Source organism: Myzus persicae, unplaced genomic scaffold (genome assembly GCF_001856785.1).
Source record: "Myzus persicae strain clone G006 unplaced genomic scaffold, MPER_G0061.0, whole genome shotgun sequence".
In the NCBI taxonomy this organism is placed as follows: domain Eukaryota; kingdom Metazoa; phylum Arthropoda; class Insecta; order Hemiptera; family Aphididae; genus Myzus; species Myzus persicae.
The window spans coordinates 502,573-530,479 of record NW_019103945.1 but is presented as its reverse complement, the minus strand read 5'-3'; the positions used below and the strand labels follow the sequence as shown (position 1 = coordinate 530,479).

The following is a 27,907-nucleotide window of genomic DNA, read 5'->3' as shown; positions in this document are numbered from 1 at the left end:
TTCTAAAACGTTCAGCTATAAGAAACAAACATTTCAATGAAGAGTTAAAAATAACTACCTCATTATCTGCAAATTATAAATGTTGTTTTCACAAATCACATTTAGGTACAGAGTAATAGTGTAATATTTTATTTTAAATATCAAATAATTTTAAAAATAAAATAATAATTGTAATAGTTTTGTTTTACATTAAAAGATAAAATATAAAAGTAATTAAACAATATCGTCAATGATCAAATTCATGATTTAAAATACCACAAATTACATTTTGAGAAACACTTGTGTCTAAATAAGTAGTAAATAGTAATGAATGTTGAATTATAATATTTTAGCCCAAAAGCATCGAATGGCTTAAAAATAACCTATTCTTACGATGACTGCTTACCATTACTGCATGTGAGTATGTTTACTTGTGCCTATTTCATCCAAATTAGATTATTTATTAGGACTTTTTCTAGGAGCTGGACGTTTAGTAACATTGGTATTGGACGATCGATTATTTGTTTGTGGGGATAAGCGCTGTTGAACATTCCCTTTTGTTAAATTTGTATTTGACTGTAAATTTTGTATTAACTGCTGCTGTTGAACATTTGTCCCCGCTAAATTACTATTACTTCCAACATCGTGTTGCAGCTGCACTTGCTGATCTTGCTGTACAATGCTATTCTGAAGAACCTGAGAGCTCATTCCTGGATGTGTAACTTGCAATAGGTTTGAAGTTTGTTGCTTGTGAGTATTTGTGCTAGTTGTTTGTAGATATTGTTGAACTAGCATATTAGTATCTCTATGATCATCTAAATGCAGCTGCTCTTGAGCTGTAGTGGTTTTTATTTGCATGTGTTGAATACTTGTATGCATTGTTAGGCTACTGTTACCAAAGTTGTGTTGTTTTGCTGTTGTAATTTTCGATTTTGATTGCCCTTGCGTTTTATTTAATTTTTGTGATTTACTCGTACTTGGTAACTGAACATTTGTTGGATGGAGATTTGTAGAGTTTGAATTGCTTGTCCGAACATTTGGTTGAACAGGCAATAGGTAAGCATTTTGAAGATTATTAGTTATAGTCACTGCTGGTATTAATCGTATATTTTCTGATTGATATTCGGAACTTAATTTAGATATTTCTTCAGCTGTTAAATTGAATGGTGCAGATCTTAAATTCATACTCAAAAAATTTGGCAGTGTTGATTTTTTAAGCTGATCATTGTTTATTTGATATTCAAAATTATAAGTAGGATTTGGTATTGTTGAACTCAATCCACGTAAAGGTCTCTTTGAATTACCATTGTTATCAATAATATGTTGAGGGAAAAATAACTTAGACAATGGTGAAAGTTCTCGTTGAGATTTTCGTTGTTCACTTTTCATTTGTGAAGCTTTCTCTCTGTTTCTCTTAGGCATTGGTTTAAGACTACCTGATTTATCAGGAATGCCTATTGTATACACTATATTGTTGATCATTTTCAAGGATATTAGACGGTCAAATGGAGTATCAAATCCTATTACTTTACAGGAGGATTCTAAATAATTCCTAATGAAAAAAAAAAAACAAGTGAAATAAATATTATATAATATATTGTATATATTAAAAAAAATTTTTTTACTTACAGTGTAGTGTCACATTTCAAGACAACACCACTTGTCAGTGAAACTAATAATATATCTGCATTTAACCACGCTAAATCCGTAAAAAACACGTTACCAACTCTAATCTTCCATACTATTTCACCAGTTGGTACATCCCATACTACTATTTCTCCGCTACCAGCTGAAAACAAACATTTCAAAATAATATAAACTAAACTGTATAGATCAAATATGAAATATTATAGAGTAGACCAATTTATCCTTCTCAAAATTAAAATAGTACTAATATATAAAACAATACATTTACAGATATTGCTGGAATTATATATGTTACAGTTAAAGTGTTGAATCAGTTAGTTTATGAAATAACTAGGTAATTTATAAAATAATTAAAGCTTGTAGGTAATGTATATAATTTATACTTTCACTAGTTATTTTATACATTCCCTGGCATCACTTTGTTAATGTGTCAAATTGTAAATAACAAAATATCATGATAAATAAATATAGTTCTAATATTTTCAACAATTTAATAAAACATATTAAATCAGATAAGATTGACGTCCTTTTTTTTATTTTTTATTTATTTGATACCTACTTACACTTTATAATTACAGGAGTGTTATTACAACAATACTTTTGATCCCAGTTCACAGTATGTTCAGAAAATTTGTTAGCAGTAGAAGCTGTTCTAAATAAAAGTATTACATTAAGATCTGCGGCAATCAGTTACTGGGAACTGGTCAGGTTTTTTTTAAGTGTATTTGTACCAAAAAATGTGGCACAAAGCGATATGTTTGTAGAAAAAAAGAGGTATTGTGCAACTCTAAATGCCATAATAGCCTTACACGAACAAATAAATAAATAATATAACTATAGTTAATTCAGTAAAATAAAACATTTTAATATATATTTTAAATTTTAATGTATTTTATACTTCATGAAATACCTAGTTATTTCATAAAATAACAATTGACTTCAACACTTTAGCTGTAATATATATGTAGCAAATTTTTTCTATAAAAAACAGTTGTTTGTACCTAAAAAGTAGTTTTAAATGGGCTACCTTAGAAACACTAGGCAGTAAATATATTATTTTGAAATATGTTTTCATAAAATAAACAAAAATATTTAATAATATCACATACCTTAACAAATTCCTTTCCTACCCTGACCAACCCTCCCCTACAAAAAAAAATAAAAACTTACAAGCAGATGCCAAATAATTAGCATTTTCAACATTGAACTCTAAACATGTAATATAATCAGAGTGTCCAATTAAAACTCTATGGCATTCACCAGTTGTAAGTTCAAACACTCTAATAGTCTTATCCGATGAACCAGTAGCTAAGAGCACTTGATTTGGATGGAATTTTAGAACCTGAAATATAATTTGTAAAAATATATATTTATTATTTATTATTTTATTTCATTTTATTATTAAATATACGGGATATAACCCTTTAACACAATAACACATTATATTCATAGACATAACTTAAGATCAGAAGTATATAGTTAAACAAAACAGCTATAAAGTAAGTAGATACGAAGGGTCAACATTGGCATTACTCATCATACGTGAAATCAGTTCATTTTTAAGATAGTTTGTGGAGGCAAAAGGGACATAAAAAGGAGCGACAGATCGGGAAGGACATTGAGGAACACGAAAGCAGATTAAAGAAAACAATTCCGGAGAGTCGATAATTCCATCTAATAAATTTTTTAAAAATTTGATGTCCGCTAACCGCCTAAGCTCAGCCAAGGAAACCAGTCCCAGCTGAGTAGCAACTGGTTCGTAGTTATGAGGTTCACAGGGGATATTCAAACGAAATCCAGCATACTTCATGACCCTTTCTAGCCTGACAGTCATTGTTGTCATGAGGATTCCAAATAACGGCACCATATTTTAAAATAGGGCGTACGAGAGCACAATAAAGTACCTTAAAGGATAAGCCTAATTGAAAGTCTCTACATAGTCTCAATACAAATCCCACAGTTTTAAAAGCCTTGCAACAGATATGTTCAATGTGGGGACTCAGATCGAGATTACTAGTAAGAATAAACCCAAGATCAGTAACACTGCCATTAGAGCATGCGATAGCAGTTGGCCCAAGATGATATGCATATTTGACAGGGGACTGAATTCTAGTATAAGTCATAGTCTTACACTTCGAAACATTAAGGGATAAGCCTAGAGTATTGAACCATTCAGTGAACCGATCAAAATCAATCTGTAACAATATACAGTCATCTAAGGAGGATACACAAGAGTAGAGTTTAATATCATCGGCAAAACACAAAATATGACTATTGGATAGAACACTTGACACACTATTTATAAATAAAGAGAAAAGGAGCGGAGATAGGTATGAACTACTAAAAGATTAACTTCATAGTCTTACTAAAATATCATCGAGATGACCCATGAAAATTCTTAATGGACGTTTGTAGTTCAAAAACCATAAACAGCTAGCGCCCTCACAAGATCCTGTGGCCACTTGCAAACTGTATGGACAGGCAGCAATACACCATGTCCTATGTTCATGTTCACTAAAAAAAAAAGTTAATGGTTAAAGTTCTTTCAGAAGACTCTAAGAACAATTTTACAGGAGAAACAAAACAAAATTTAATTTGAAATGATTTTTGAGGACATATTAATTAATATTATATTTTTATTTAATCAACGTTCAGTTGTAGAAATAGTATAATTTTTTTTATAAATTAATATGTAGAGTCATATTATAGACTCCTAAGTTGTATAATTTTTATATTTTCTATATAAATAGTTACATAAGGTTTTTAATATTCAAGCTAGTAATTTTAGCAAAAGGATGTTTGATTTATACCATTTAATTGGTTAATGAGAAACTTAAACCATGAAAACAAAATTAATATTGTTTATATTTTAAAATATAATTTTATTCAACAAATAAAAAAAATTTTCAAAAAAAAAAAAAACAATAACATACAAATGTATGGAAAAATAAAATGGAGTACCTTTTGCTTTCATGACTTAATAATTAATATATAATATGAATTCTATAGTGATGAATATTATTTTTGTATAACAATTATGACTATTGCAAAATCTTGCACTATTTCAGAAATTTTAACTCACTTGTATACTTCTAAACATCGTTTAGATACCATGTCCCAAGCTCTGTAGGTTTTGTCATTAGATGCACTGACCAAGATTTTAGCTGATGGTAATTCAGCTAAATCAAATATAGGTCCACTATGTCCACGTAATACAAAGGCTGTACTTTTGTCCAAACTAGTACAAAACATTAATAGTTCAATCATTTGTCTATAAAGACAGGTTAAATATGGTAAAAATATTTACTATTCAATAAAATCGTTTCCTTGAACTGATGACGAAGAATTGCTGGGATTTATATTTTCAATGTTATGTAGATTATAAGTTCTGTCTGATTCAGATTTCTTATTATCTCTCTCCCATAGATAAATTAAAGAATCTATTGAACCAGCAATAACCAAATTTTGATCAATAGTCAAAATAGAACACGATACTCTATAAAGCAACAATATATTTTTTAAAGAAACATCAATACTATATCAAACTTATAAATTAAGATATGCTTAGAAAATTATAATTAAATATAAAAATGTTGTTTATTCGTATTAAAATGTATATTAAAGTAATTATTTGATATTATTGATTTAAAAATTCTTCATTAAACACTTACTTGCTACAGTTTTTCAAGATTATTTTTCGACTTAAAGATAGATCCAAATCTTCATCAAGGTTTTTATAATCGATTTTGGTAATTTTCATGTGTTTCAAACGACGTGAAGTTTCCTTTAATATGTTAATGAAATAGTTTTTAAATAATTATATAAATTAAGGACAAATACAAATAAGAAAACTAGATACTTACATAACGTAACCGTTGAGCTGATTTTTTGTTATTTCTTACGTATTTACGCATCTCAATTTCTTCATCGCAAGTTGAGTACAATGAACTTGAATCCTCCAAAGAATCCTTAAATTTATAACTGATTAGCTCATCTTATGAAACAAGGGTATTTTATTTTTACTCTTACTTCAGCTGAATAACTATCACTTAGAGTACTATCTTTATCAATGTGCTCGTATTTTCTTCTGTCATTCGATTTATAGTTTTTTTTATCTTTAATAGGGCTTTCTTCATCCTTTGGTATCATCAAAAAATGCACATTATTAAAATTGTTTTAATATTCTTTTCTATTAGGATTCTATTTTATTTTATATTCTATTTAATAATCAACATTGTACTTAATTGTCTACTTAGAAAAATTAAAAAAAACAAATTGTTATATTGTTTAAAAATGGCATATTAATTTTGTTCTTACTTCAGACTAGCTTTCACACAAACTTCTATCATCTATAATATTATGGTCAGTTCTTGCCTCTTAATGTATTTTTTTGTTGAGATTTTTAAAATTTTCGTTCTACACTCTCTCTCATCAGTCTCATTCGAAAAAGTTTTATCACACATTGAAGATGTTTTTATGATAACTAATTTAATATAACATAGCATTTAAAAATAAAGAAGAATTTGTTAATCTCGGGATGAAAACAAAAATGTAGGCATAATTATGTACCTTTATACTTAAAGGTTATTACTATCTGTCATGAGAGACTCTTTGCTATATTATTATTTAAGTGTTTTGACTCTTAATGTTTCCATATCAGTAGACTAATTTAAAATTGTAAACATTATAAGAATTTAATTATTGATCTTCCATATCTTAGTAACTTAATAGATTGAAAATGGGTTGATTAGTAAAACTGTGTAATAATGGGATATACTTTATTCTTACTTCAGATATAGTGTGATTATTATCATCAATGGTAGATTGAGTTTTGCTTCTTTTATTTTGAAGTTTTTGAGTTTTTTCATCATCATTTGATATCTTCAAAAAGGTATACAGATAAAATTATTGTTTAAATCTTTCACATATTACTAGACTGGATATAAATATGGCATTTATTTCATTTTTTTAAAAATATATATTAATTATATATTATAATTCTAGCAATTTAAAAAGTATTTTTAGAATAAGCATTAATAAAATCTACAAATAAAAGTAAGATCATATTTCTCTTACATCAGACAACCCACTATGCATATCAACATCACTGATAGATTTACTTTTGATACTTTTCTTTTGTCGTTTATGCATTTTTTTTTCTTCATTTGACACCTTCAAAAACGTATACTGTTATATTATTAATTTTCATTTTTCACTTATAGCTATACTCTATTCAAGTTAAGAACTATACTCGGCGGCCAAATTGTGCATAACACGGCAGGTTTATAGATGGGGTGTCAAAGAGGTGTTTAGTGTTGACTGACTGCCTCTAGATGTAACCTGGTCAATACCGAGTACGATTTTTAAGTTGAATTAAGTATAGTTTATGGTTTAAGGATATTTTTTACAATATTTGTATTACACTGTGTACAGATACCCTGGCGGTTTTAAGAGATAAGAGAAAATGATAGAAGTGTTGATACGGCGGTAACCCTATTACCTCCTTGATGTGGTGTTGCATAACAAAGTCGAGGGATATTTTCATTTTTTTTTTGGTCCAAGTGCAGAGCATTCTTGCATGGGTTACACAACACGTACATTTACTAGCCAGGTATCGAATATATAGGGTGATTTTTTGAGTATGATCATAATGTTTTATGCTTAAATTATGCATTTATTAAAATTCAGATTTTTGGAATTTTTAAATACACCTGAACACCTTGAGAACATCTTGAGATAAAACAAACGTCAATTTTTCAAATAGGAATCTCCCTTTTTCATTTTTAATTATTAAGTAGATATTTTTTTGAGAATTTTGATGTATCAAAATCAAAACCCAAGCTAGTAGTTTTTGAGTTATGTAACTTACTGTTTTAAGGATAATAATATGTCTATGGTAATAGGTTAAGTAGACAATAGTGTAGTGGCCTTAGACAATTTGAGCAATTACTATTGATTTATCAATATAAACAATTTTTAAAAATGAGGAGTTTAATAAACACTACATCTAACATAACATAATATAGATTTATTTTTATGAAACCATTTTTGAGACTTATTATTCTAAGTATAAGCATTTTAATAACTCAGTAACTACTCATAAAAATTTTGATTTAGAATATTTTCAAAAAAACCATCCTCCAAATAATTTTCGGTAAAAAAGGGAGGTTCTCATTTGAAAAATAGAAGTTTGTGTCGTCGTCACAGGAAATTTGAAAATATGGTCTTAAGGTCTACTAAACAAATCTAAAAATCAAAATTTGAATAAATTCAGTATCAATGAGAAAAATGGGGGAGAGCATGCTTAAAAATCACTCGGTACACGCAGATGGGTCCGTGTATGCTTTATCTACACAGGTACCTGGGTATCTGGACATAGCCATATTTTAATTTTATTGTAAATAACAAGGAATAAAAAAAGCTAATATTAATCTTACTTCAGATGAACTTTCATTCGTTTGTGTATTATTATCATCATTTGTAGATTTGCTTCTACCGCTTTTCTTTTGTCTCTTATACTTTTTTTCTTCGTTAATAGATACCTTTAAAAATATATTGCTAAATTATAGATTTTCATCTCTCACTTATCCTACTTTTCTTTTGCCTCCTGAATTTTTTTCTTTATCATCATCAGATATCTTCAAAAATTGTTAAAATATACTGCATTATTATTTTAAACTTGCACTTATAGTGCTATGGCTTGGTGCAAGTAGGGCTTATGTCAAAAATGACATTATTGAGTAATTTAATTTTTAAAATAGAATTATAACAATGATGGATTTTACGTTTAAAGTTGTGGAATATTATATTAACTACAATTGTTAAATTAATGTAGGTAATACAGTGTGAATAGTTATAACATATATATTTTTAATTTGTTCAAAAACCCCCCAAGAAATTTTTTCCTGTGTTCGCCCCTCGAACATAAGGTTAGTAACTTATAATTTTGAAAGATAATTGATTGGTTTTGAAATGTAATTTTATCAATTAGTGTAAAAATGGCAAATATCTGCATTAATTATTTGCCAAATAATCTCAAATTCGTTGAAATGTGACATTGGCCCTTCTCAAATGAATTACAGAACTAATCAAGTTATAGATCAACCATATCTTTTATTTAGAAATAAATATTTAAAAATATGAATTAAGTTTTAAAAACGTTTTTATAAATATTAACAAAATCTATAAAATTGGGATTAAATTTTGTTCTTACATCAATTATTGACATGTTAGATTAAATATTAAAAGTAAATCTTTATGATTCAAATAGATACACATATATTAGAGCCACTGTATAAAATTATAAATTAAGAATTATAAAATTGATTTTAAATAATAAAATGATGTTACTATACTTGTTCAAAATAAGAAGAAAAACATGACAGAACTATTTGGAAGAAGGTGGCTGAGTTGTTGGCATGGGTGTGACCTAACGTAATATTTTATTATTTAGAATCATTTATAAAGTTCTTAATAAAGGATTTTATAGGATTTTATAGGATTCTATAAGTTATAGCCTATAGGCATATAATAACAATTTATATTTTAAAGAAAAACTTATAAGCTCATTAATTTACCTAACCTAGGTAAAATAATATATATAGATTTAAATTTGTTATTTAGGTTACTTATTCCTTATACTATATTCCTTTGTATAGAATAGTTTGTATTTGATGAAATGTGAAAATTTAATACAAATAATTTAGCTTAGCTTGGTGGCTACTAATATTTACGAATACAACTAAAGATGCAATGCAGACATGAATATTTACACCTCTATTTTATAACTTTATAATTTTACCATAACACTGTTTAACGACATACTATGAGTTGCCGGCAAGCTAAGTTAAATTATTTATATTACAATATCACACTTAATCATACACAAACAACTAAACAATTTCTATACTAATGAATTTGGAAATTACATTAACCCTCTTGATATCGCCACTTTTTTAATTTTAGTCTTTTTTTCTTAGCGAGGTTTCCACAAGAAGTGTAAACGTAGTTGAACTCCGTCAACAGAGTGGTTTTGTTGGGATAGGTATCACTAATTTTTTATTACAATTTCGGATACAGTTAACCTATGTATTTTTATTGAGTACAAAATTGTGGGGACAAGATATCTTTGTTATATTTTATGCGGCACGAACAACAAAGCAGAATTCTAATGCTATAATACTAATGCAGTGTGGCGATGGCGATACAATGAATGCATGTCAACTACGATTAAAGATCGACGTGATCTGGTGACCTTTTTAATCTACAGCACTTTTGGCGGTAAAGTAAAATTCGTTAAGGTCCCCACACACGGCAGCGGTGGCGGTGAAATTCTTTTGTCTTGGCAGCGGTGGCGGTGAATTGTGTCCGGACTTATTTTACCGCCACCACGGCAGTGTGTGGGGACCTTTAAAATTGTATTCAATTATAAAGTCATTAATTATCAATTTGATTTTGTTATTTACTTATAATATTTGTTAATTAGTATACAAACTTGAAACTTTAATAAGATGAGTACATGACACATCAATAAAAATACTCCACTAAGAGTGCTAACAGTGGTATTAGTACTTGATTCATTTTCTATGCAATCTTATTAGAGCTTGTTGGCACGGCTCTAGATAGTATGGTTAAGTAACGAAACGAGAACAAGTGGGTCCAGAATGTTTTCCACAAAATACCTAATATTATGAAGCGCTCTAGCAGATTTATATAATAACTAATCAACTGACAAAATTATAGATATTAATAAGTTTCAAACTGTAAGGTGTTTTAAACAAAATGATAGATGGTGCTGCAGAATCTTAGGTAAAACTTCTGATTACTGGAGAACACTTGTAGGTCATAAACATCCTGTAGAATGTAATATAATGTAATGTAATCCGTGATGTAGTCTCATGTTCGTGTATTTATATGTACGGAACGGTCGACGTTATTCCCACTGCCACGCACTGTATAAATAGCGAATGCAACTAACGTGCGGCGGAAATTATATGCTTAGTCTGAAATCATAGTCAGGTTGTTTGGAAGAGGAAATATGAGCGGCCAGCATAAACGCGATGGGGAGTACAACATAATATTATTATTGTTAAATTGTTGCAAAAAATAGCGTTTCGATCAATAATTATGCTAATACTTTTGAATACTACTCAAGCTGTAATCCTACGATCAACTTACAACCTAGCATACAACTGATCAACCTGTGTACATTTCAAGTTAATCATTTCATTAGTTAAGGCTACAGAGGTCGGACCGTTTTTCGTAAAATTACACATGTTCAAAAACGAATTGACCGTATCGTTTAACTTATTATAGTGACCACGAGTCACGAGCTCTTATTTTCACTTAGCTCTGTGTCGCGACTGTGGAGCTTGATACGCTCTACAAAGTATTTGTTGTAGAGATATGTTAGGTTATAACTGGTTATGGTGGTAGAAAATCTTAGTGATAATCAATGATGTAAATTGTATAATATTGTATTACACAAAAGTATTATATGTCATATTGTATAAAAAAAAACCAGTGATAAGTAGACCTATAAATCAATGGACAGCGTCTTCCACACCACCTTGTCAACAGTTCACGGGGACGAGATGGAGTGAGTGATAAAACACTGTAACGTTCCAAACGTATAGGTCTCTCTCTCTTAGCTCCATTAGATTCTAGGTATATTCTCAAACGCGTAGTTATTTTTCTATCGGCTATCTCGTTCACTGGTTTCTCTCTTTAAGCGCTATCCACTAGTTTATAGGTCTATAATATAGAGTAAGAACATATTATAGAGAGGCCATATCGTATTTACTCGATGCAATCGTTTTGAAGTAAGGAAAAGGTGGACCCTCAGAGTGACCACTATGTTAATATAAAATGATCGAACACAATTTTATAGCATTTTGTGGCAGATTGTTTAAGTAATATTTTCCCTACATTTATTCTCCGCATAATATGTATAGACGTACAAACTTAATAATACTTATAATATTACTGACGATTTGTTTTTATTCTTTGGTCACTATGCATCACCCCCTTTTGCTTGCTTCACCTGTGTTATCCTATAGCCACCATTTGGTCTATACTCTACACTATGGATAAATAGGCCGATAGTAAACATAAAATATACGCAATGCAAAATGTTTCAGCTGATATCAGCGAGATAACGATGGAGTACAGAAGCATAAGTAACATGGTTATTGGTAGGTCACTGGAACGATTATAAAGAACTTAAGTAAACATTTATTGTAAATCGTTATTGACAATACTATCTTTAATCATGGTAAATCGTAGTCTTCTTAGCGTTCTTTATAATCGTGTAGGTAAGTAATGATGACTAAGGCTCGGAAATGAATGCACTTAAAAAGTACTAACTATGCATGCATATTACAAATATACTCTAAAATTAAGCATTTATTTTTTTTTTTTTACTCACAACTTTCATAAATACAAATATGTTTTATACTTCTTACTAAACATTTATTAATAAAAATGAAACATTAAAGTATGTCAACTATTTAAAAAAAAAAATAATAATAATATCTAGTCAAAACTCTCAAAATAAAAAAAAAAGTTATAATTTATTAAAAATTGCTGAGCAATCTAGTTTACTCTAAAAGCTAATAATAAAAAAATTAAAAATAAATTGTACTACAAATAGAACTCAATATGTTTCATTAAATGACTATATGAGTAACAAATCTTATATAAACTGTGGTGTACCACAAAGCAGTGTCCCTGGTCCCATCTTGTTATGGTCCAAAAGGGAACTATACATTTTAGCCGAAAAGTTTATTAAATAAAAACCATAACCGATATTTACTAATTTTAAGTACAGCATTGAGGCTTTTTTTAAATTTTTTGGAATACAACGATACCTTGACAATTATTGTAGAATGCATTAAACGAGGTTACATAGTTAACATTACAATGTAAATAAGGAAACTAGCCTTCAATATAAATGATAATATTTTGTCAAAAAAAATTAGATTTTGAGTTGAGAATGGGGAAGAGATTAGTAGGTTCATTCGAGGATTTTAAAGAGTTAAATAAGGTTCAGTGTCCAAGGTGGAGCATTCAAAAAGAATGGGGGAGAGTAGAGTCGTTTAACCCAAGTCTGTAGGAATTATTAAGTAAAAGTGAGTTCCTATGCGTAATCGGTTATATTAAACTACAGAGGATCTTGGTAGATTTAATTGGTTAAACCATGTTGAGTAAAGTAAGTTCGGGGTGATGTTTTTATATCTTGTGGTAAATTCCACGGGGAGATTCACCCACTACGAAGTGCAGAGGTTTTTAATATGAAGTTAGAGGAATTTGGGTAATAGCTGAGTAGATAAGTTGGACGTAGATTTGGCTGGGCTATCAGCAACCTCTTTGTCTTGAATCCCAATGTAACTGGGAATTTTAAGAAATTGTATTGTGTAGTTTGATTGGAGGAGTTTTAGGATAATATTTTTTTAATACGAAGCACTAGAGGGGATAAGTAGGAGTTTAAAGGATGAGAATTAAGATATCACAGACATGACATTGAATCAGAGGTTATTAGGTATTAATTTAGAGGAAAATTTAAAATAATGTTAACTCTTCGATGATGGGGCGACACTCCGTGGCGAAAGAAGAAAAGGGAGGAGGGAGGTTGTTGGTTAGTAATGAAATGACTTAAGTTAGCATCAAGAAAATCAGCGAAAATTTGATTGACCATACCATAAAATATTGCCTCAAGATCTTTGAAAGATAAAAAAGAAAATAGGTTTTCTATATGAGCAGATAGTGAACTCAGGAGAGAATCGTAAGATTGTTCATAAAGTGGGAGTTTGTTTATTTTCATAATATATTGATGTGAACTCCAGAAAGAGTACGAAGTAATTGAAAGAATAGGTGTAGATTTAGGAACATATCGCCAATTGAGGGATAGTGAGTAGAACATGTCGAATATAAAATGGATGGACTGAGCAAGTGACTTTATGAGCAATTTATTGGCTAACCAACGACATCTAATGTCGAAAAAAGCGCAGTTAGATTCTACGTCAATGGCAGAGCAAGGAGTTGATCTAAATAAACCATAATATTTCTTGGGCAAGCATATTTTAGTTTTGTTTTTTTTTCAGTGGAAAGGAGGCAGAGCCGAAGAAAAAACAGTTATCTACGAGAGACCGATAAATAAATGCTTACGAAGGCGGGAGCCCCACCAAGTTTTAGTTATTATCCTGAAGAAATAGGACTAGTAAGATGCAGTAGCTGTGAGCGAGATTATGTGAGGAATTCGTTCAAGTTTGGGATCTAAAGTGATACCCAGATAAGTGATATTGAGAACGCGGGGAATAATATTATTGTTAAAAATTACGTTAAGATCAAAAAAAAAATCTTCATCGAGTGAAAATAACGGATTTGCATAGTTCAGGTGCCAGTTCAAAAGAAACCTTATCCAAGATGATTTTCAAATAATTTAGTGCAAGGTTTAAGAGACAAATAGCTTGATTTCGAGATTTACTGAAAGTAAAAATTACCATACTGTCAGCATAAATGAAACACTGATGTCCATGAGACGTTAAATGTTTTTCAATTATGCTCATATTAATGTTCAAAAGATTTGGACTGAAGCAACTACCTTCTGAAAAGCCAGTGAAAGCAGTACGAGTATTATATGAGCCAAACTGAGAAAACTAGGTTTCCTCTAGTTGTAGATAGAGAGCTATGTATTACAAAACTTAGGAGTTAAATGTAGTAAGGAAAGAAGTGAAATAAGAGTATTGATATTGACGGAGTCAAAAGCGCCGCGTATATCTACAAAAGTAGCCACGAAGATTTATTTGTTATTAAAGGCATGATAGATGTGTTTGATGAATGTTGAGAGATATTCCATAGTGCCAAGGTATGGACCTTTCCTGGAGGCGAAAAGATTAGTTGGTAAAATGGAGTTAGTTTCGAGCCACCAATCGAGCCTAGATTTAAGCATATGTTCAAAAATCTTGCATTAGGAAGACGAAAGCGCTAAAGAAAAGAGGAGTGGAGTTATTTTTGGGTATAGGAACTTTATAGAAGCTCCGTGAAAGAAGAAATAGTTGAGTAGTAACAATGTTGATCATTATGGTGAGAGAGACTAAGGCGTTATGCGGGAGGTGTATTAACATAACTAGAGAAATATTGTTGGAAGCAGGGGATTTCCTTGAGGCGATGGCAAGGTTTAATTCAGTCGTATTGAAGTCTTTTGTGAGGGAGAGATTCCGTACAGGAGTAACGAAGGTGGAGGTCGGATTCAGAAGGGGAAATTTTCGAATATAAACTATTTATCGTTGTTCGGGTGTACGGGAGGAGTTATGCAATATTTGAACCCTCGGGGTGTAGACCAAAGGTGTTAGATTGACTAAAATGGGATATTAGGTTTGAGCATAAAAGATTCAAATTATTTATTTTTTCGAGTTCGTGCTGTGATAGCTCAAGCTTTTTGGTATGAAAGAAAGTCGGACATAGGGCCAAAATGTCTAAAAGCTCTAAAAAGTAAGGATATGATTTAGCGAGATTCAGGGCAAGAAGAGTTGCAACCAAGGAGGAGAAGGTGGAAAAGATATCTCATTCTAACTCTTAGTGGGTATCGATGGTATTGCCAGCATTAACAATCATATCATTGAAAGACGTGTAAGATATAGTTGAGAATCGGTCGCTAGATAAGGAGGAATTACAAATATGTATTTGTTGAGAGAAAAATGCCCAATCAGCTTTGTTGAGATTATAATGAATTGGTTTAAACTGGGTCAGTGGAAGACGAGGAATTTACGTGAGAAGAACGGCAAAAGTTGATTTTTATTATGATTGGAACATGATCACTACCACGAGGATCAATAAAGAGTGTGCCAGAATAGTTTCCATATTAGATCAGGGGAGCAAAAAAACATTGAGGTTATATAGGTGATTTCAAAATTAATTTTATAGGCTTGTGTGTAATTAACTGTTAATTTAAAAATTAATCAAAATTGCTCATTGGAATTTTTCATTGTTAAAATTGAAAATAATAAAACTTGATGTCCAATTTTAAGTCTACCAACTTGACACAAAATTAATTTAATTTAACGAATTTATGAGATGGAGGTTGATACTAAAACATCTTTATTGGTAAGAATATTGATGTTTTCACAGGGGAGAGTCAATTTCCAGATTTGTATAATTTAGAATAAATTAATAGACAACTTTCTATAACGCTAAAAGACTTTGATAAAATTTATAATAATCGTCTCAAACAATTAAAACTAAAATGGCTGTTTATGATATTAAAGTACAATATTTACCAGACAACAAATGTTTACAACGGATTATTTGTTAAACTACATAGATAGTTGTAAAATAGATGATAAATGTATAAATGACTAGGTTCGTGTAATAAATACTAAAAATGTAGAATTTAGAAATGAAAAACATGAAGAGTTTACAAATAAAACTATGTCTGACCCCCCAGTATTAGGTAATGTTATGAAATATTATTATCTAATTGGCCAATTGATAAAACTAAACTTTTAAATCATAGATTCTTAACCTTTTCTGGGCCATGGACCCTTTGAAGTATAAAATATAATCACGGACTCCCCCCCCCCCAACAAAAAAAAATATTAATTTAATGATAAAACTAGGACTTAATACAATATTAAATTATTGAGATTAATCACTTTTTATAATAGTTGAAAACGAAATTTGATGTGACATTTGCTGCTTTTTGATTGCAATATTGCCTTGAAATTTAGGACCGCATTAGACAGAGCAATTCGCATATCGTCATTAATGCCCAATCGATTTCTTGCTTTAGTTTTAATTGTGACCATTGTAGAAAATCCAGACTCACGGAACTATGTAGTAGAGAATATGAGCAGAGTGGACCCCAGGTCAAGAACCTATGTTCTAAATCATATGTTTACGCATAATGCTGGATTAAAATATTCACCAGCCGAAATATTACAGAATCGAAAACTTCGAACATAACTATGAAGATATAAAAAGAGAAAAACGTTATTCCCCAAAATTGATAATACGAATGAAAAATTAAATAATTTTACAATGTAATTTTACATTCATGGTAATAACATTGGGCATCGATATTTTCCTGTATATTATTATTGTTCTGTGCTTTTTGTGAGCGAAACTATAGGCAATGAAGTATAGGACTCTACAATTTAAAACCGTATCCATAATCTAAAAGAATTTTTTTAACACGTATTTATCTTTGGTACGAAATCATAAAGGCAGACACAATCAATTGACCACGAGTGACATGTGATGGCTGTTTACATTTATTCAAAGTTTTTATATATGGTATATTATTTACATGTTCCTATACTCTGGTCAGCTAAAGAACACAATTCGTGAATAAACCCACTCCACCGCCTAGGATGGAATTAATCTTTGCCACGAAATTAAATAGTAAAGAATTTTTTTAACTAGTTATTTACATTTCATTCAAAAGATAAAAAGTGACTATTGATAAATAATGAGTTTTTGATCTAAAAGTACAAGTATTTTGTTCTGGGAATTAAGTCACAAATGTGATATTGAGTTCTAAATCTTTAAAATATAGTAGACATCTTTGTCATGAGTTTTTATTTTGAGTCTGCGACTTAGTTTTTACCAATACATTAATATTATTCGTACTACAATATAATCATTAACAATAATATAGAAATATTTGCATGGAATTTAAAATAAGTCTTTATTATTGTTGATTAAATCTTATAAAATATGGGTATTATTGAAATCTTACTTCAGATGATTCTTCACATAAACGACTATCTGGATCACTGGTAGATTTTTTCCTGTAGCTTGATTTAATTTTCTTTCGCAGTTGTTCTTCATTATTTGACGTCTACAAAAACATTTATAGTTAAAATTAATTTTTAACAGCCTATTCAACAATATGATAGTATAGATTATGTGTTTTTAAATTTTTTATCAGTAATATCAATAAAAATTGTATTATATTATTGTAAATTAAAATCAAAAAATAATTTATTTTACTCTTACATCATTAGAGCTTTCTTGCAAACAATCAGGGGTCGATTTTTTTTTGCCTCTTGATTTATGTTTTTTTCGGTGCTTACGAGACTTTTTCCTGTTATTTGTTACCTTAAAAATACAAATACATAATCAAATTCTTTATAATTTTCCATTTATATTTGATTGGTACCTAAAAAAAAATATTTTAATATTATAGTATGCCTATTTCTTTGATAAAATATTTTAAGGATCAAACAGTTTTTGGTAATTTATACTTGATACATTAACTTAACATAGTTAAAACTATTCAAGTTACAAATGTTTTAATAATTGTCAACAAAATAGCAATACCTATTATAAATATATAATATTAATAATGGATTTTGCCTAAAAATTCAACTCTGATAAATGTATATTACATAAATTAAACATAACATCATAAATGCTTTTACTTTTACATAATACATTAAAGTACTGTTAGTACTGTGAATACTGTAATAAAGTTAAATACAATGTAATCAGATAGGTTCTGTATAAATAAAGAAACAGACAATATTTTTCTATTAAGAGAAATTAACACAAAGAATCGTGTTTCACATATAGTTGTTTTACAAAATATTAATTTTGAATTCTTTTAAATTTCTTAATGTTTAGTTCCTCTTTTTATAAGTAGGGTTTATTACAATTACCTGTCTTTTTGTTAAATTTGATAGTCAAGTCACAAACAAGAATAACATTTTTTACTTAAATTGTTGTTAAATGCTAGTGTACTATTTATAGTATATAAAACTAAATTGTTAATATTATTAATGATAGTATAAGGTATACTATTTGAATCTAGATCTAAGTATATCAAAACTGCTCAGTGGAAAAAATAAGCTATAAATCCACAATTTAAAATTTTTTTTGAAAATAATGTACACAGTAATCAAAATAAATTGTCAAAATTGAACAAAAAAAAAATTAATTAAAAAAAAAAATATATGATCAAAACCTAAATACTGGCCATGCCAATAATCAACTCAGAACCATATCTAGTTAAATTGCAATGCTTGTCTACAGTAAATAGGTTCTTATTCTTCACTGAAAAAACTTTTTAAATATTCCAAGAAGTAAATGTTCCATATTTACAATAACAGTGTAAAATAAAACAAATAATAAATAATTAACTGTTAAGGTAAATTATGATTGTAAAATATATTATATAGAGTTTTAAATAAGGACAAATATTTATGTAATACGGTCAAAATAAATAAGAACAAAATGAATAAAACAATTACTTGTTCTTCGTTTGATTTCTCCTGAATAGGATTTTCTGGATCATCAGGTTCTTTCTTCTCATTGCCGGCAATCTTTTTGAAAAAATATTTCATTATAATAAAACATAATACTGCGTACGACATTGGGGAAAATACATTACTATATCAAGATTACAATTCTGGTAAAATTGATTTATTGAACTTGAAACTTAGTTGCCATGATTGAATTTACTATTACAATTTTTTCAAATATTTTGCAAAATTGTCATTTAAAACTAAACATATTGTATAGTTTTTTAAATGTTCACCTACAACATTTTTAAATTTGGTATATTATTACCAAAGTACCTAATGATGGGTAAATCATTTTTAGAAAAAAGTAGTGTCCTAATCACTGACTTTTGACATATATAATACTATATATAATTACTTGGCTAATGTGATTATTAACCACAATGGTATAACTCTAATTCTGCACAATATTAATTTGTTCAAATAAATATTGCTATGAAATGGAAAATAAATATGTAAATAATTTTAAATCCTAAATAATATCTATAAAATGTTATTGTCAATATTCAAAACTATAATATAATGAAAATCAATTATTTTTTATAAATTAATTGAATTTTTAAGACAATATTATTAAATTAGTCAAAAAAAATTAGCTCATCATGACAACTGTATTACAGTTCAAAATAGTCAATGTATAAACAATATTGGTATAAACTTAGTTTTAGAAGAGTTTAATAATAATTTTAAATTAAAATATAAATTATAATTACAACGCGTAATCTGTTAAACTTTCTTGAAATCCGTAATATTATCCTTTCTTCTTTAACTTCTTCCTGCTTAGATGAACTTTGTCCTTCTCTAAGTGACTGTTTAGTCAACATTATAATAATAATTAATTTGTAATACATTTTATAAGAATTTAATACTTAAAAATAAAAATAAAATATGATGTTGATTTACTTCTTCAGAAAATTTTCCATTTTCTTGATCATTTATAGATTCCTCTTGTGAACTGGTATCATCAAATTTTTCAACGCAGAATTTCTATTCATTATTTAGAAAACTTGTGTGAAATTAATGTTTAACAATTTGTATGTATAAATTATATGTTCACTATCATATAAATTACCTTAAGTCTTCTTGATTCTCGTTCATAGGATGAAGGACGATCTCTGTCATGTTTCATATGTTTTCTTTTGATATTGTTCTTATTGCAAGTCAAAATAATGAATACATTATTATTTTATATCTCAATATTTTGGTTTAAAAATAAATAAATATTTGGATAATATTGTATTTTGAATGTAATAAAATAAAATAAAACTCAAATTAAAAAATTAACAATATATAGTCGGTATCTTTTTTTTTTTAGAAAATCATTTTAATGAAACATTTAATACTTTAACCAGGCTAAACATATATGACTTTTAACTAAACTAAAATATCCTTACAGATATTTCCATGATGCAGATAGTGATTCTATTTTAAAGATGCATGAAAGTAAGTTATTATACTGAATACCAATAATATTACACCTAGATAAATTGTATGTAAAAGTGCCGATTTTTATATCACATCAGCCAATATTGTCATTATGTCTGATTTTGTTACAGCCAGTATGTTAATAGATGATAACAACTATACTAAAAAACATATAACTAATAATTTTTATACAATTTCATTTTTCTACATAAAATATTGTATACTAAAGCGCACTTTTCAAAAAATTATTTAATAGAAATTAAAGAGCACAAAAACTATATACTAAATAAATTTAGAAATAAAATTTGTATTAATTGAAAATGTTGAAAAATTGTCATTTCTTAAACAATACTAATTCAGCTGAATTTATTTTATACAAAAATATTAAAAATCCACATATCATTTCAAATCCCAATTTCTAAGAACTATAATTTAAGAAAGGATTCTAGATATACAACATATAAAGATCAATTATCTATATTAATAAATAGAGAAGAAAAATTGTTAAAATTTTTTTTTAAAAAAAAATTTCCGTCAGACCGCTACACTATTCCAAGGAGATCCAAGGATTTATTTATTTTTTCTCAAAAAATAGCTCTTCATTTTTTTTATTGCAAAATTTAGAATGTTATATAGAACACAGACAAATAATAATAAAAATAATGTTCATTATAGGATTGCTATTGGTAACAAAAAATAAAATAGTAATTACGATTAAATATAATTTAAGACCTGCATTTTATACGACTGCATTAAAAAATTTCAATGGAGATTAAGATGAGGTAAATCCATGGGAGGTTTTGAACATCACTATGCCAGGTTATAATGACAAATTGAACACAAATTTTGAATCATAAAGAGTTTGTATTTTTAACAGACAACAGAGAGCATGGGGTCAGCTAGTAAAATATATTATTTAAGTCTGAAATTACACTTAAATTAAAGATTTATATTATATGAGTAAAAATTTTAAAGAAATATTGTTTATATTTGCAATGTAAACTGAGAATTCGTAAAATATTTCAATAATTATATAAATCACATTGAATTCTATAAATTATACTACACAAATAGGTTTACTAGCAATCAATTTTGTTCTATCAGTCTGCAAAGATTTTTATCATTTTGGTACTTAATATATTTTTAATATTTGTCCACATGAGTGAATTCTAGAATAGCTGGAGTAATATTTCACTACATATGAGATCAATGGACATTTTCATAACACAGTAAATTATTTCATTAAATTAATAATTAAACATTGAATATGAACTTAAATTTAAACAATAACACAGTATAGCTAGTCTGGGAAAACAAACAAATTATTAAAATGATATTATTTAATTATTTATATTGTATAACAAAAAAAACTTAAATATAAATAACATTCAATCCTGATTACCAATTTCAATTTAAGGATTTTCAAAGCTGAGCACTAACAAGTTAGTTTTAATTTATGTTAGCATTGTAACTTAACTAGTTGAATTGAATGTGTAAAATAATTTCATCCAATTTGTTAAAACAATAAGTAACTAGTTTTTATTTTTATTCCAAAAATACAAATGTTCCATAAATCTGTTGAGTGCTGACTTTTAGTATCTATCTATAGCCATTATCATAATTTATTAGTAACGAATACTGAGTATTTTCAATTTTATGATAAAAACATTTTTCTCATAATATTATTTATTTCTTGTAATACATATTAGCCACAGAGCCTATAATTATAATGGCTAATAGATCTACACATACAAATAAAGTATCATATTAGTAATATATTTCTTATTTGTTATACATTCTGTGGTCTAATGACTGATATTCCAATAAGTTTCCCAAAAATAAGGATTAAATACCTAAATTAAAGTTGAAACATTTTATCAAATTTTCAGTTGTTGAATAAAACTGTTATATCATCACCAAAAATATAATATAAGTTAATACGGAGGCACAAAGTAATTGATTTATGTAATAGCTGACATATTTTGTACAAACTGGTTTTTAAGTTATAAAAAAAACTAACTTTTAACTTCTACTCAAACTTCAGTTATTATTTTCACCAAACTTATTTATAACTAAGTTAAAAATTTGAAACATTTCAGAAACCAACATATATTCCAATTTTGTTAATTTTTATATTTTAGTAACATAACTTTAACTAGTTGAAAAAAATTACTAACTTGCCAAGCTTTGAGGAATTTAAAATTTTGGAATAAGCACAATTAATACAATCTTACACCTTTCATTTAGGAAACAAAACTAAGGAATTATTTATTTAAATTGCATTTTTTAACTGCATTGGTTTATATACAGGCTTTTATACACCGATATTAATGGTATTTTTCTTCAACATTTTAAGTATCAAAATAACATCCAACAATTTAGAATTTGAAATAATAATGGAAATATGAAAGACTAATAGTAATAGTTAAAGTAGTAATGTGGTTAAAAAAATGTTTTTACATTTTAGCTAAAATATATAGCTTAATAATTTCAATTAACCTAAAGAAATTTATATTTTCAGTAAGAAACGATAAATCTTTAAATATATTAAATTAATACGAGAATAATTAAAAAAGTGAATAAACCAAATTATATTTAATGTTTTTAAAACCCAACCAAATAATTATTATAGATTTTACAACTAAGTAAATTAAAAAGAGACCAATTATGTGTTATTCTTAAGTTTAATTACATTCAATATAGCAAATGAGTATTTTAAATTAGGAAATATAATTATAAATTATGGCATTCAAATGTATAAAATATAATATTAAAGCATACCTTTTTTGATCGTCTAGATCTTGGTTTTAGGCGATCTTCCTCGGTTGAAGATTGTTCAGAATTTTCAGTTGACTGTTCACAAATAATCAAGAAATTATTCAATGTCTTTATTTTAAAATACATAATATTTAAAAATAATTACTTCGTCTAGTTCTGAACTCGTATAATTTGTTTGTGAATCTTCTGAAGCATTGTTAGCCAGCTAAATGTATTAAGTATTTAAAATAAAATACAAACATTTTACTATAGTTTTAACATATACAAAATTAAAGGATTGAAGTAATAAAATTACTTTTCTGGAATTAGAGCTGGAGCCAACAAAATCTTTACTCGTAGAAGCACGTTGATTGTTGTAATACTTGATTTTTAATCATTAACAAGAATAAGATAAAATTAATAATCTAGTAGGGTAAATATACAATTAGACAGCAGAAGAAGTAATTCACAAGCAGTCCCCCTCCCCTATTATTAGACAGTGTCAACAGTGGTTCAACAAAAAATAGAATGTTAAGCTTAAGTTAATATTGAATTTATTTTGACTCCAATTGTTCTGAGTACAAAATTAATTTTATTGGTTTAGATCAAAAAATTAATTATAAAAATTTGAGTTTAATTTATTGAATTTCTAATCAATATATTTGTAATTGAAAAAAAAATAGTTATTTATAAATTAATAGAAAATAAATTGTTTAACCTAAATAAAAATTATGTATCGTATAAATTTGAGTAAGGAATATTTAAGAAATATTTTTTAATGCAATTAAGTACTGAATTCAAATATTTGTAAATTATTTTTTTTTCATTTCAAGATAAGATTAAAATAGGAGAAGATTAATGTTTGTAATTGATTATTTCAATAAGAATTGTAAACATCTCTGAAACTAGTATAATATTAAATTTTTAGGTTAAAAAAAAAATGGCTGATTATGTATTAAATCTTATTTATCCATTTAAATAATTAATTTAGAAACTAAAAATGTTTTGATCAACAGCAGTATGTCTCAAATTATGTTTGAAGAAGGATTGCATCATAAAAACAGATATGAATCAGCATTTATAATTTTTGAAGATGTATATTTTTCATTGTCAAATTGTTAAGATGATCACTGTAGGTTTTGCATGCATGTTTGAATCTATTAAGCTACATAAATATAATTTGAACATAATTAGTGAACATAATTTGTATAATTTGATGTTGATCTCATAATTTAAAATGAGATACAAATTCAAATTGATTTGTAAAAGTATTTTAAAGTGTTATATTTTTTTGATTTTTATCATTAGAACCAGTACTCCTTAGAAATTTTCTTTTGATTTCTGAACCACTTGAATCAAATTCAACAATTTCTAGCAAAGCATAAACACTTAACATTAGTTTTCATAAATAATAAATTTGAAAAAATCAATTGATTAATAAAAAAAAAAAACAATAATATTTTAAAAATAAGAAGTTAAATAGTTTGTAAATTAACAAAAATTAATGATGATAATGAATAAAAAAAATGTGTTCTTTGTTGAATTATATTTTAAAAAATTGTTTTTAAAATGCTTGTATAATTAATAGAACCAAAAAAAAACAAATTTAAACAAATTTCCTTTGTCATAAATGTAATTTAATTAAGTATATTAAAGTAAAGTTATATAACATATAAAATTTAAGTATGAATTATTATGAAAAATAATGCAATTTACATTTTTGATAAATATTGAAATCAAGTTATGAAAAATAATTATTAACTCTTTTAAAATGATGACAATTAGTAGCTGTTGGCTGACAACTATAAAAGTTCAAGGTTTTGTACTCATTTTTAAATGTTGTTTAGTTTGGTAATTAATTTGTTTATTACGGTAATTGTATACCTACATTCACCATTTCAAGTAACATATTTGAACAAATTAAAATGTGGTCAAAAAATATTCCAAACATACATTAATAAACAAATAATTTTTTTCATTTCAGAATACTTCTAATTATGCTTCAGTTAAATTTTTAATGATAAACTTAAATAGTTTATTATTTTTATTCAAAAACAATGCTGACATTAATAATAAAGAAATGTGAAATTAAAATTGGGAAAAATATATAAAACGATTTTAATAATAAAAATATAGGCACATGTTTTTTAATATAATAAACTTTAAACTATGAAATAAACAAAATTAATCATTTTATTTAAGGTTTGATTCACTATTCTTGTATAAAAAGTTATAAAAAAAAAATTCAAAACGTTTATAAAGTTTACTTACTTCGTTTTCATAGTTATTGACTTTGCGGTTGTTCTGATTTTGAGATGAATTCAGAGTCTAAATAATAAAATAAAAATATTTAATATTTTGTCGGATTGGGTTAGGCTCGTGATATTCGTGTAATATGCTTATGTAATATTCATTAAACCCTTCATAAAAAGTCACAAAAGAAAATAAGTAACTACTATCACATATATCCTGCTAATAAATAATAAACTTACTTTTTTCCATAATACAGTTCTTAAGGTATTAACATTATTATTTATCTTTGGAGCATTTGCTTTAACCAAATTATTTACTCGTACTAGTCTATTGGTGTAATAATCTTCAAATACTACTTTTGGATCTTCATAAGCAATATAGTTAATGTCAAACCATTCTTGAAACACCTTTAATTAGTAAATTAATATATATTTTACTTAAATAATTAACAATTTAGTTTAAAAAAAAATAGTATACAATGATAACCCCATATAGTAGAAAACGTAATCTTTATAAGAAACAATATCAATGTTACTGTCAATGTCAATCATAAAAATTATTAACATTAGTCCTATTTCTAAAATTGATTTAGCACACCTAACCTTGACCATAGTTTGGTATTTATTTATCAATAGAACCATTTAATTTGATATAAATTTGATAATATATAAAATATGATTAAATAATAAATAATTCAGCGTTCTTAAAATAACTTATGAATACTGATTTATTCTATCTAGCAATTCCAAGAAATTAGTTGTTAATTAATGCCATTCAAGAATAGCATAGAACATCATAAATAGCAATTCATTTCTTAAAAATGAAGCGGAATTTAAACATTAAACTTCAATATTTTTTTTATTTTTGATACAGATTTAAGCATATTTATTTATATTGTGTCGACATTAAACATTTCAAAAATTATCAAATAAGTGATTTGCACATGGACGGCACAATTTATTTAATTAATTAAATTACAACTTAATTTGTGTGGTGGGTGAATTTAAGTCTAGTATTTTTTAGTATCTTAACTTAATAAATATGTACATAATAAAGTTCATGTATTAGTTAACTTTGGAAGACATAGCAACAAAACCAGTTATTCGGGTCTTATACAGTAATAAGTAGGTAATATATTTTGATTTTTTTTTCTAAATAAATAATTGTTTTATATTATAACTCGTCCATTCATCTTATGCATTGGCTACAGTTACAATTTCAAAAAATCAGGGGGCCAAAGACCACATTAAATTGAAAAAAACATCATAATATGCAAAGTTACATCAATTTAAATGTATTGAAAGAAGACATAACCTTAAACTACTTGACAAGCAATGAGTGTATGGAAAGTTGTAAAAAATAGAGTATGTGAGTGTTTTTGCTTACTCGTTTTATCAATAGTTATGGTAGTGCGTGTTGGTAGAGGTAAGATAGATATTATTTAGCTTATTGTATTTTGTCATGATAGAATACATCACTATGAAATATTTTACTGCCAATTGTAATGCTGTTGTATGGTGCATAGTTCTTGTCTAGTAGTATAAGGTCCACGAGGATAGGCAACTTATTAAAAAGTAACCTATTATTAGGTATTGATATAAATTTAGTAACTAAAAATTGGTCATTTTCATACAATATTATTGAAAGTGGCTACACTGACGTTTAAATAGATAATAATTGTAACCCAACACTTTCATAGGTTAGTCGATGCCCAAGATGAACTAGACGAGTTATAAATGCACGATTAAATTTAAGGATTTATCCACTTTAAATCCAGTTGGATGTAACAAATATAATTCAAAATGTATATTTTTCTATGGTTAAATTAGTAATTTGAATAACCATATAATATTATAGTCTGTTTAATTATAAACATTGTGTTTAAGAGGACACTTAATCTGTATCGGTTGTTTCCATCTTAAAAAATAAAATGCATAACATGGCAAAAATATGTTCAGCAGCAGAAGCTAAATATTTTAATAGTTACAATATTAAAATTAAAATTACTGTTTATAAAGTTTAATGATAGAATTATAATTTTTGTTGGATTTTAGAATAATTAAATCTTAAAGGAATTACTAAGTTTTTTAAATTACAATAAATTATACCTTGCACATTAAACTAATAACTGGACTTAAAATTAAAACATCAAATAAAAACCAACACTACAACACAAATAATGTTCTTACTTTTATACTTAATAATTATTATTGAAAATTCAATAATATTATAACTTAATTTGCTCAACAGAACATACATTTGTTATGTTAAGCTGATTTAAAGATTGATACAATAAATACAGCTGTCCTCTTAATACATGTTTTTTTATTACAATACAAATTTGTTTTCAAAGATAACAGATTTTGTTACTGTCTTCATAATGATTGACTTATTCATATCGACTAGAATATTGCAGTATAATATACAAACCAATTGGAGCATGTAATTAAATTGAAAAAAATTGTAAAGATTGTTTAAAAACATAGGAGAAACGCCATACACAAATTTGTTCCTTCTGAAATAATACATATAATACCATTGTTAAT

General features: G+C 27.1%; 1 protein-coding gene across 1 annotated transcript in view; it reads right to left on the bottom strand.

Annotated features, from left to right (window-relative positions):
- Window positions 1-400: 400 nt before the first annotated feature.
- LOC111036738 overlaps window positions 401-27,907 on the bottom strand; it is a 29,343-nt gene continuing 1,836 nt past the window's right edge. Inside the window, exons 4-27 of the mRNA XM_022318876.1 lie at window positions 27,792-27,876; window positions 25,601-25,768; window positions 25,380-25,436; window positions 23,425-23,490; window positions 23,275-23,334; window positions 23,133-23,204; window positions 19,999-20,076; window positions 19,830-19,913; window positions 19,640-19,744; window positions 18,876-18,947; window positions 17,623-17,724; window positions 17,363-17,464; window positions 8,064-8,168; window positions 6,703-6,798; window positions 6,415-6,507; window positions 5,656-5,763; window positions 5,490-5,594; window positions 5,298-5,410; window positions 4,934-5,122; window positions 4,709-4,864; window positions 3,993-4,140; window positions 2,797-2,968; window positions 1,609-1,768; window positions 401-1,531 (exon numbers count right to left, since the gene is read on the bottom strand). Coding sequence (XP_022174568.1) covers window positions 436-1,531; window positions 1,609-1,768; window positions 2,797-2,968; window positions 3,993-4,140; window positions 4,709-4,864; window positions 4,934-5,122; window positions 5,298-5,410; window positions 5,490-5,594; window positions 5,656-5,763; window positions 6,415-6,507; window positions 6,703-6,798; window positions 8,064-8,168; window positions 17,363-17,464; window positions 17,623-17,724; window positions 18,876-18,947; window positions 19,640-19,744; window positions 19,830-19,913; window positions 19,999-20,076; window positions 23,133-23,204; window positions 23,275-23,334; window positions 23,425-23,490; window positions 25,380-25,436; window positions 25,601-25,768; window positions 27,792-27,876 — 3,592 coding nt within the window. The 3' untranslated portion in view covers window positions 401-435. The remainder of the gene's footprint in view (window positions 1,532-1,608; window positions 1,769-2,796; window positions 2,969-3,992; window positions 4,141-4,708; window positions 4,865-4,933; window positions 5,123-5,297; window positions 5,411-5,489; window positions 5,595-5,655; window positions 5,764-6,414; window positions 6,508-6,702; window positions 6,799-8,063; window positions 8,169-17,362; window positions 17,465-17,622; window positions 17,725-18,875; window positions 18,948-19,639; window positions 19,745-19,829; window positions 19,914-19,998; window positions 20,077-23,132; window positions 23,205-23,274; window positions 23,335-23,424; window positions 23,491-25,379; window positions 25,437-25,600; window positions 25,769-27,791; window positions 27,877-27,907) is intronic.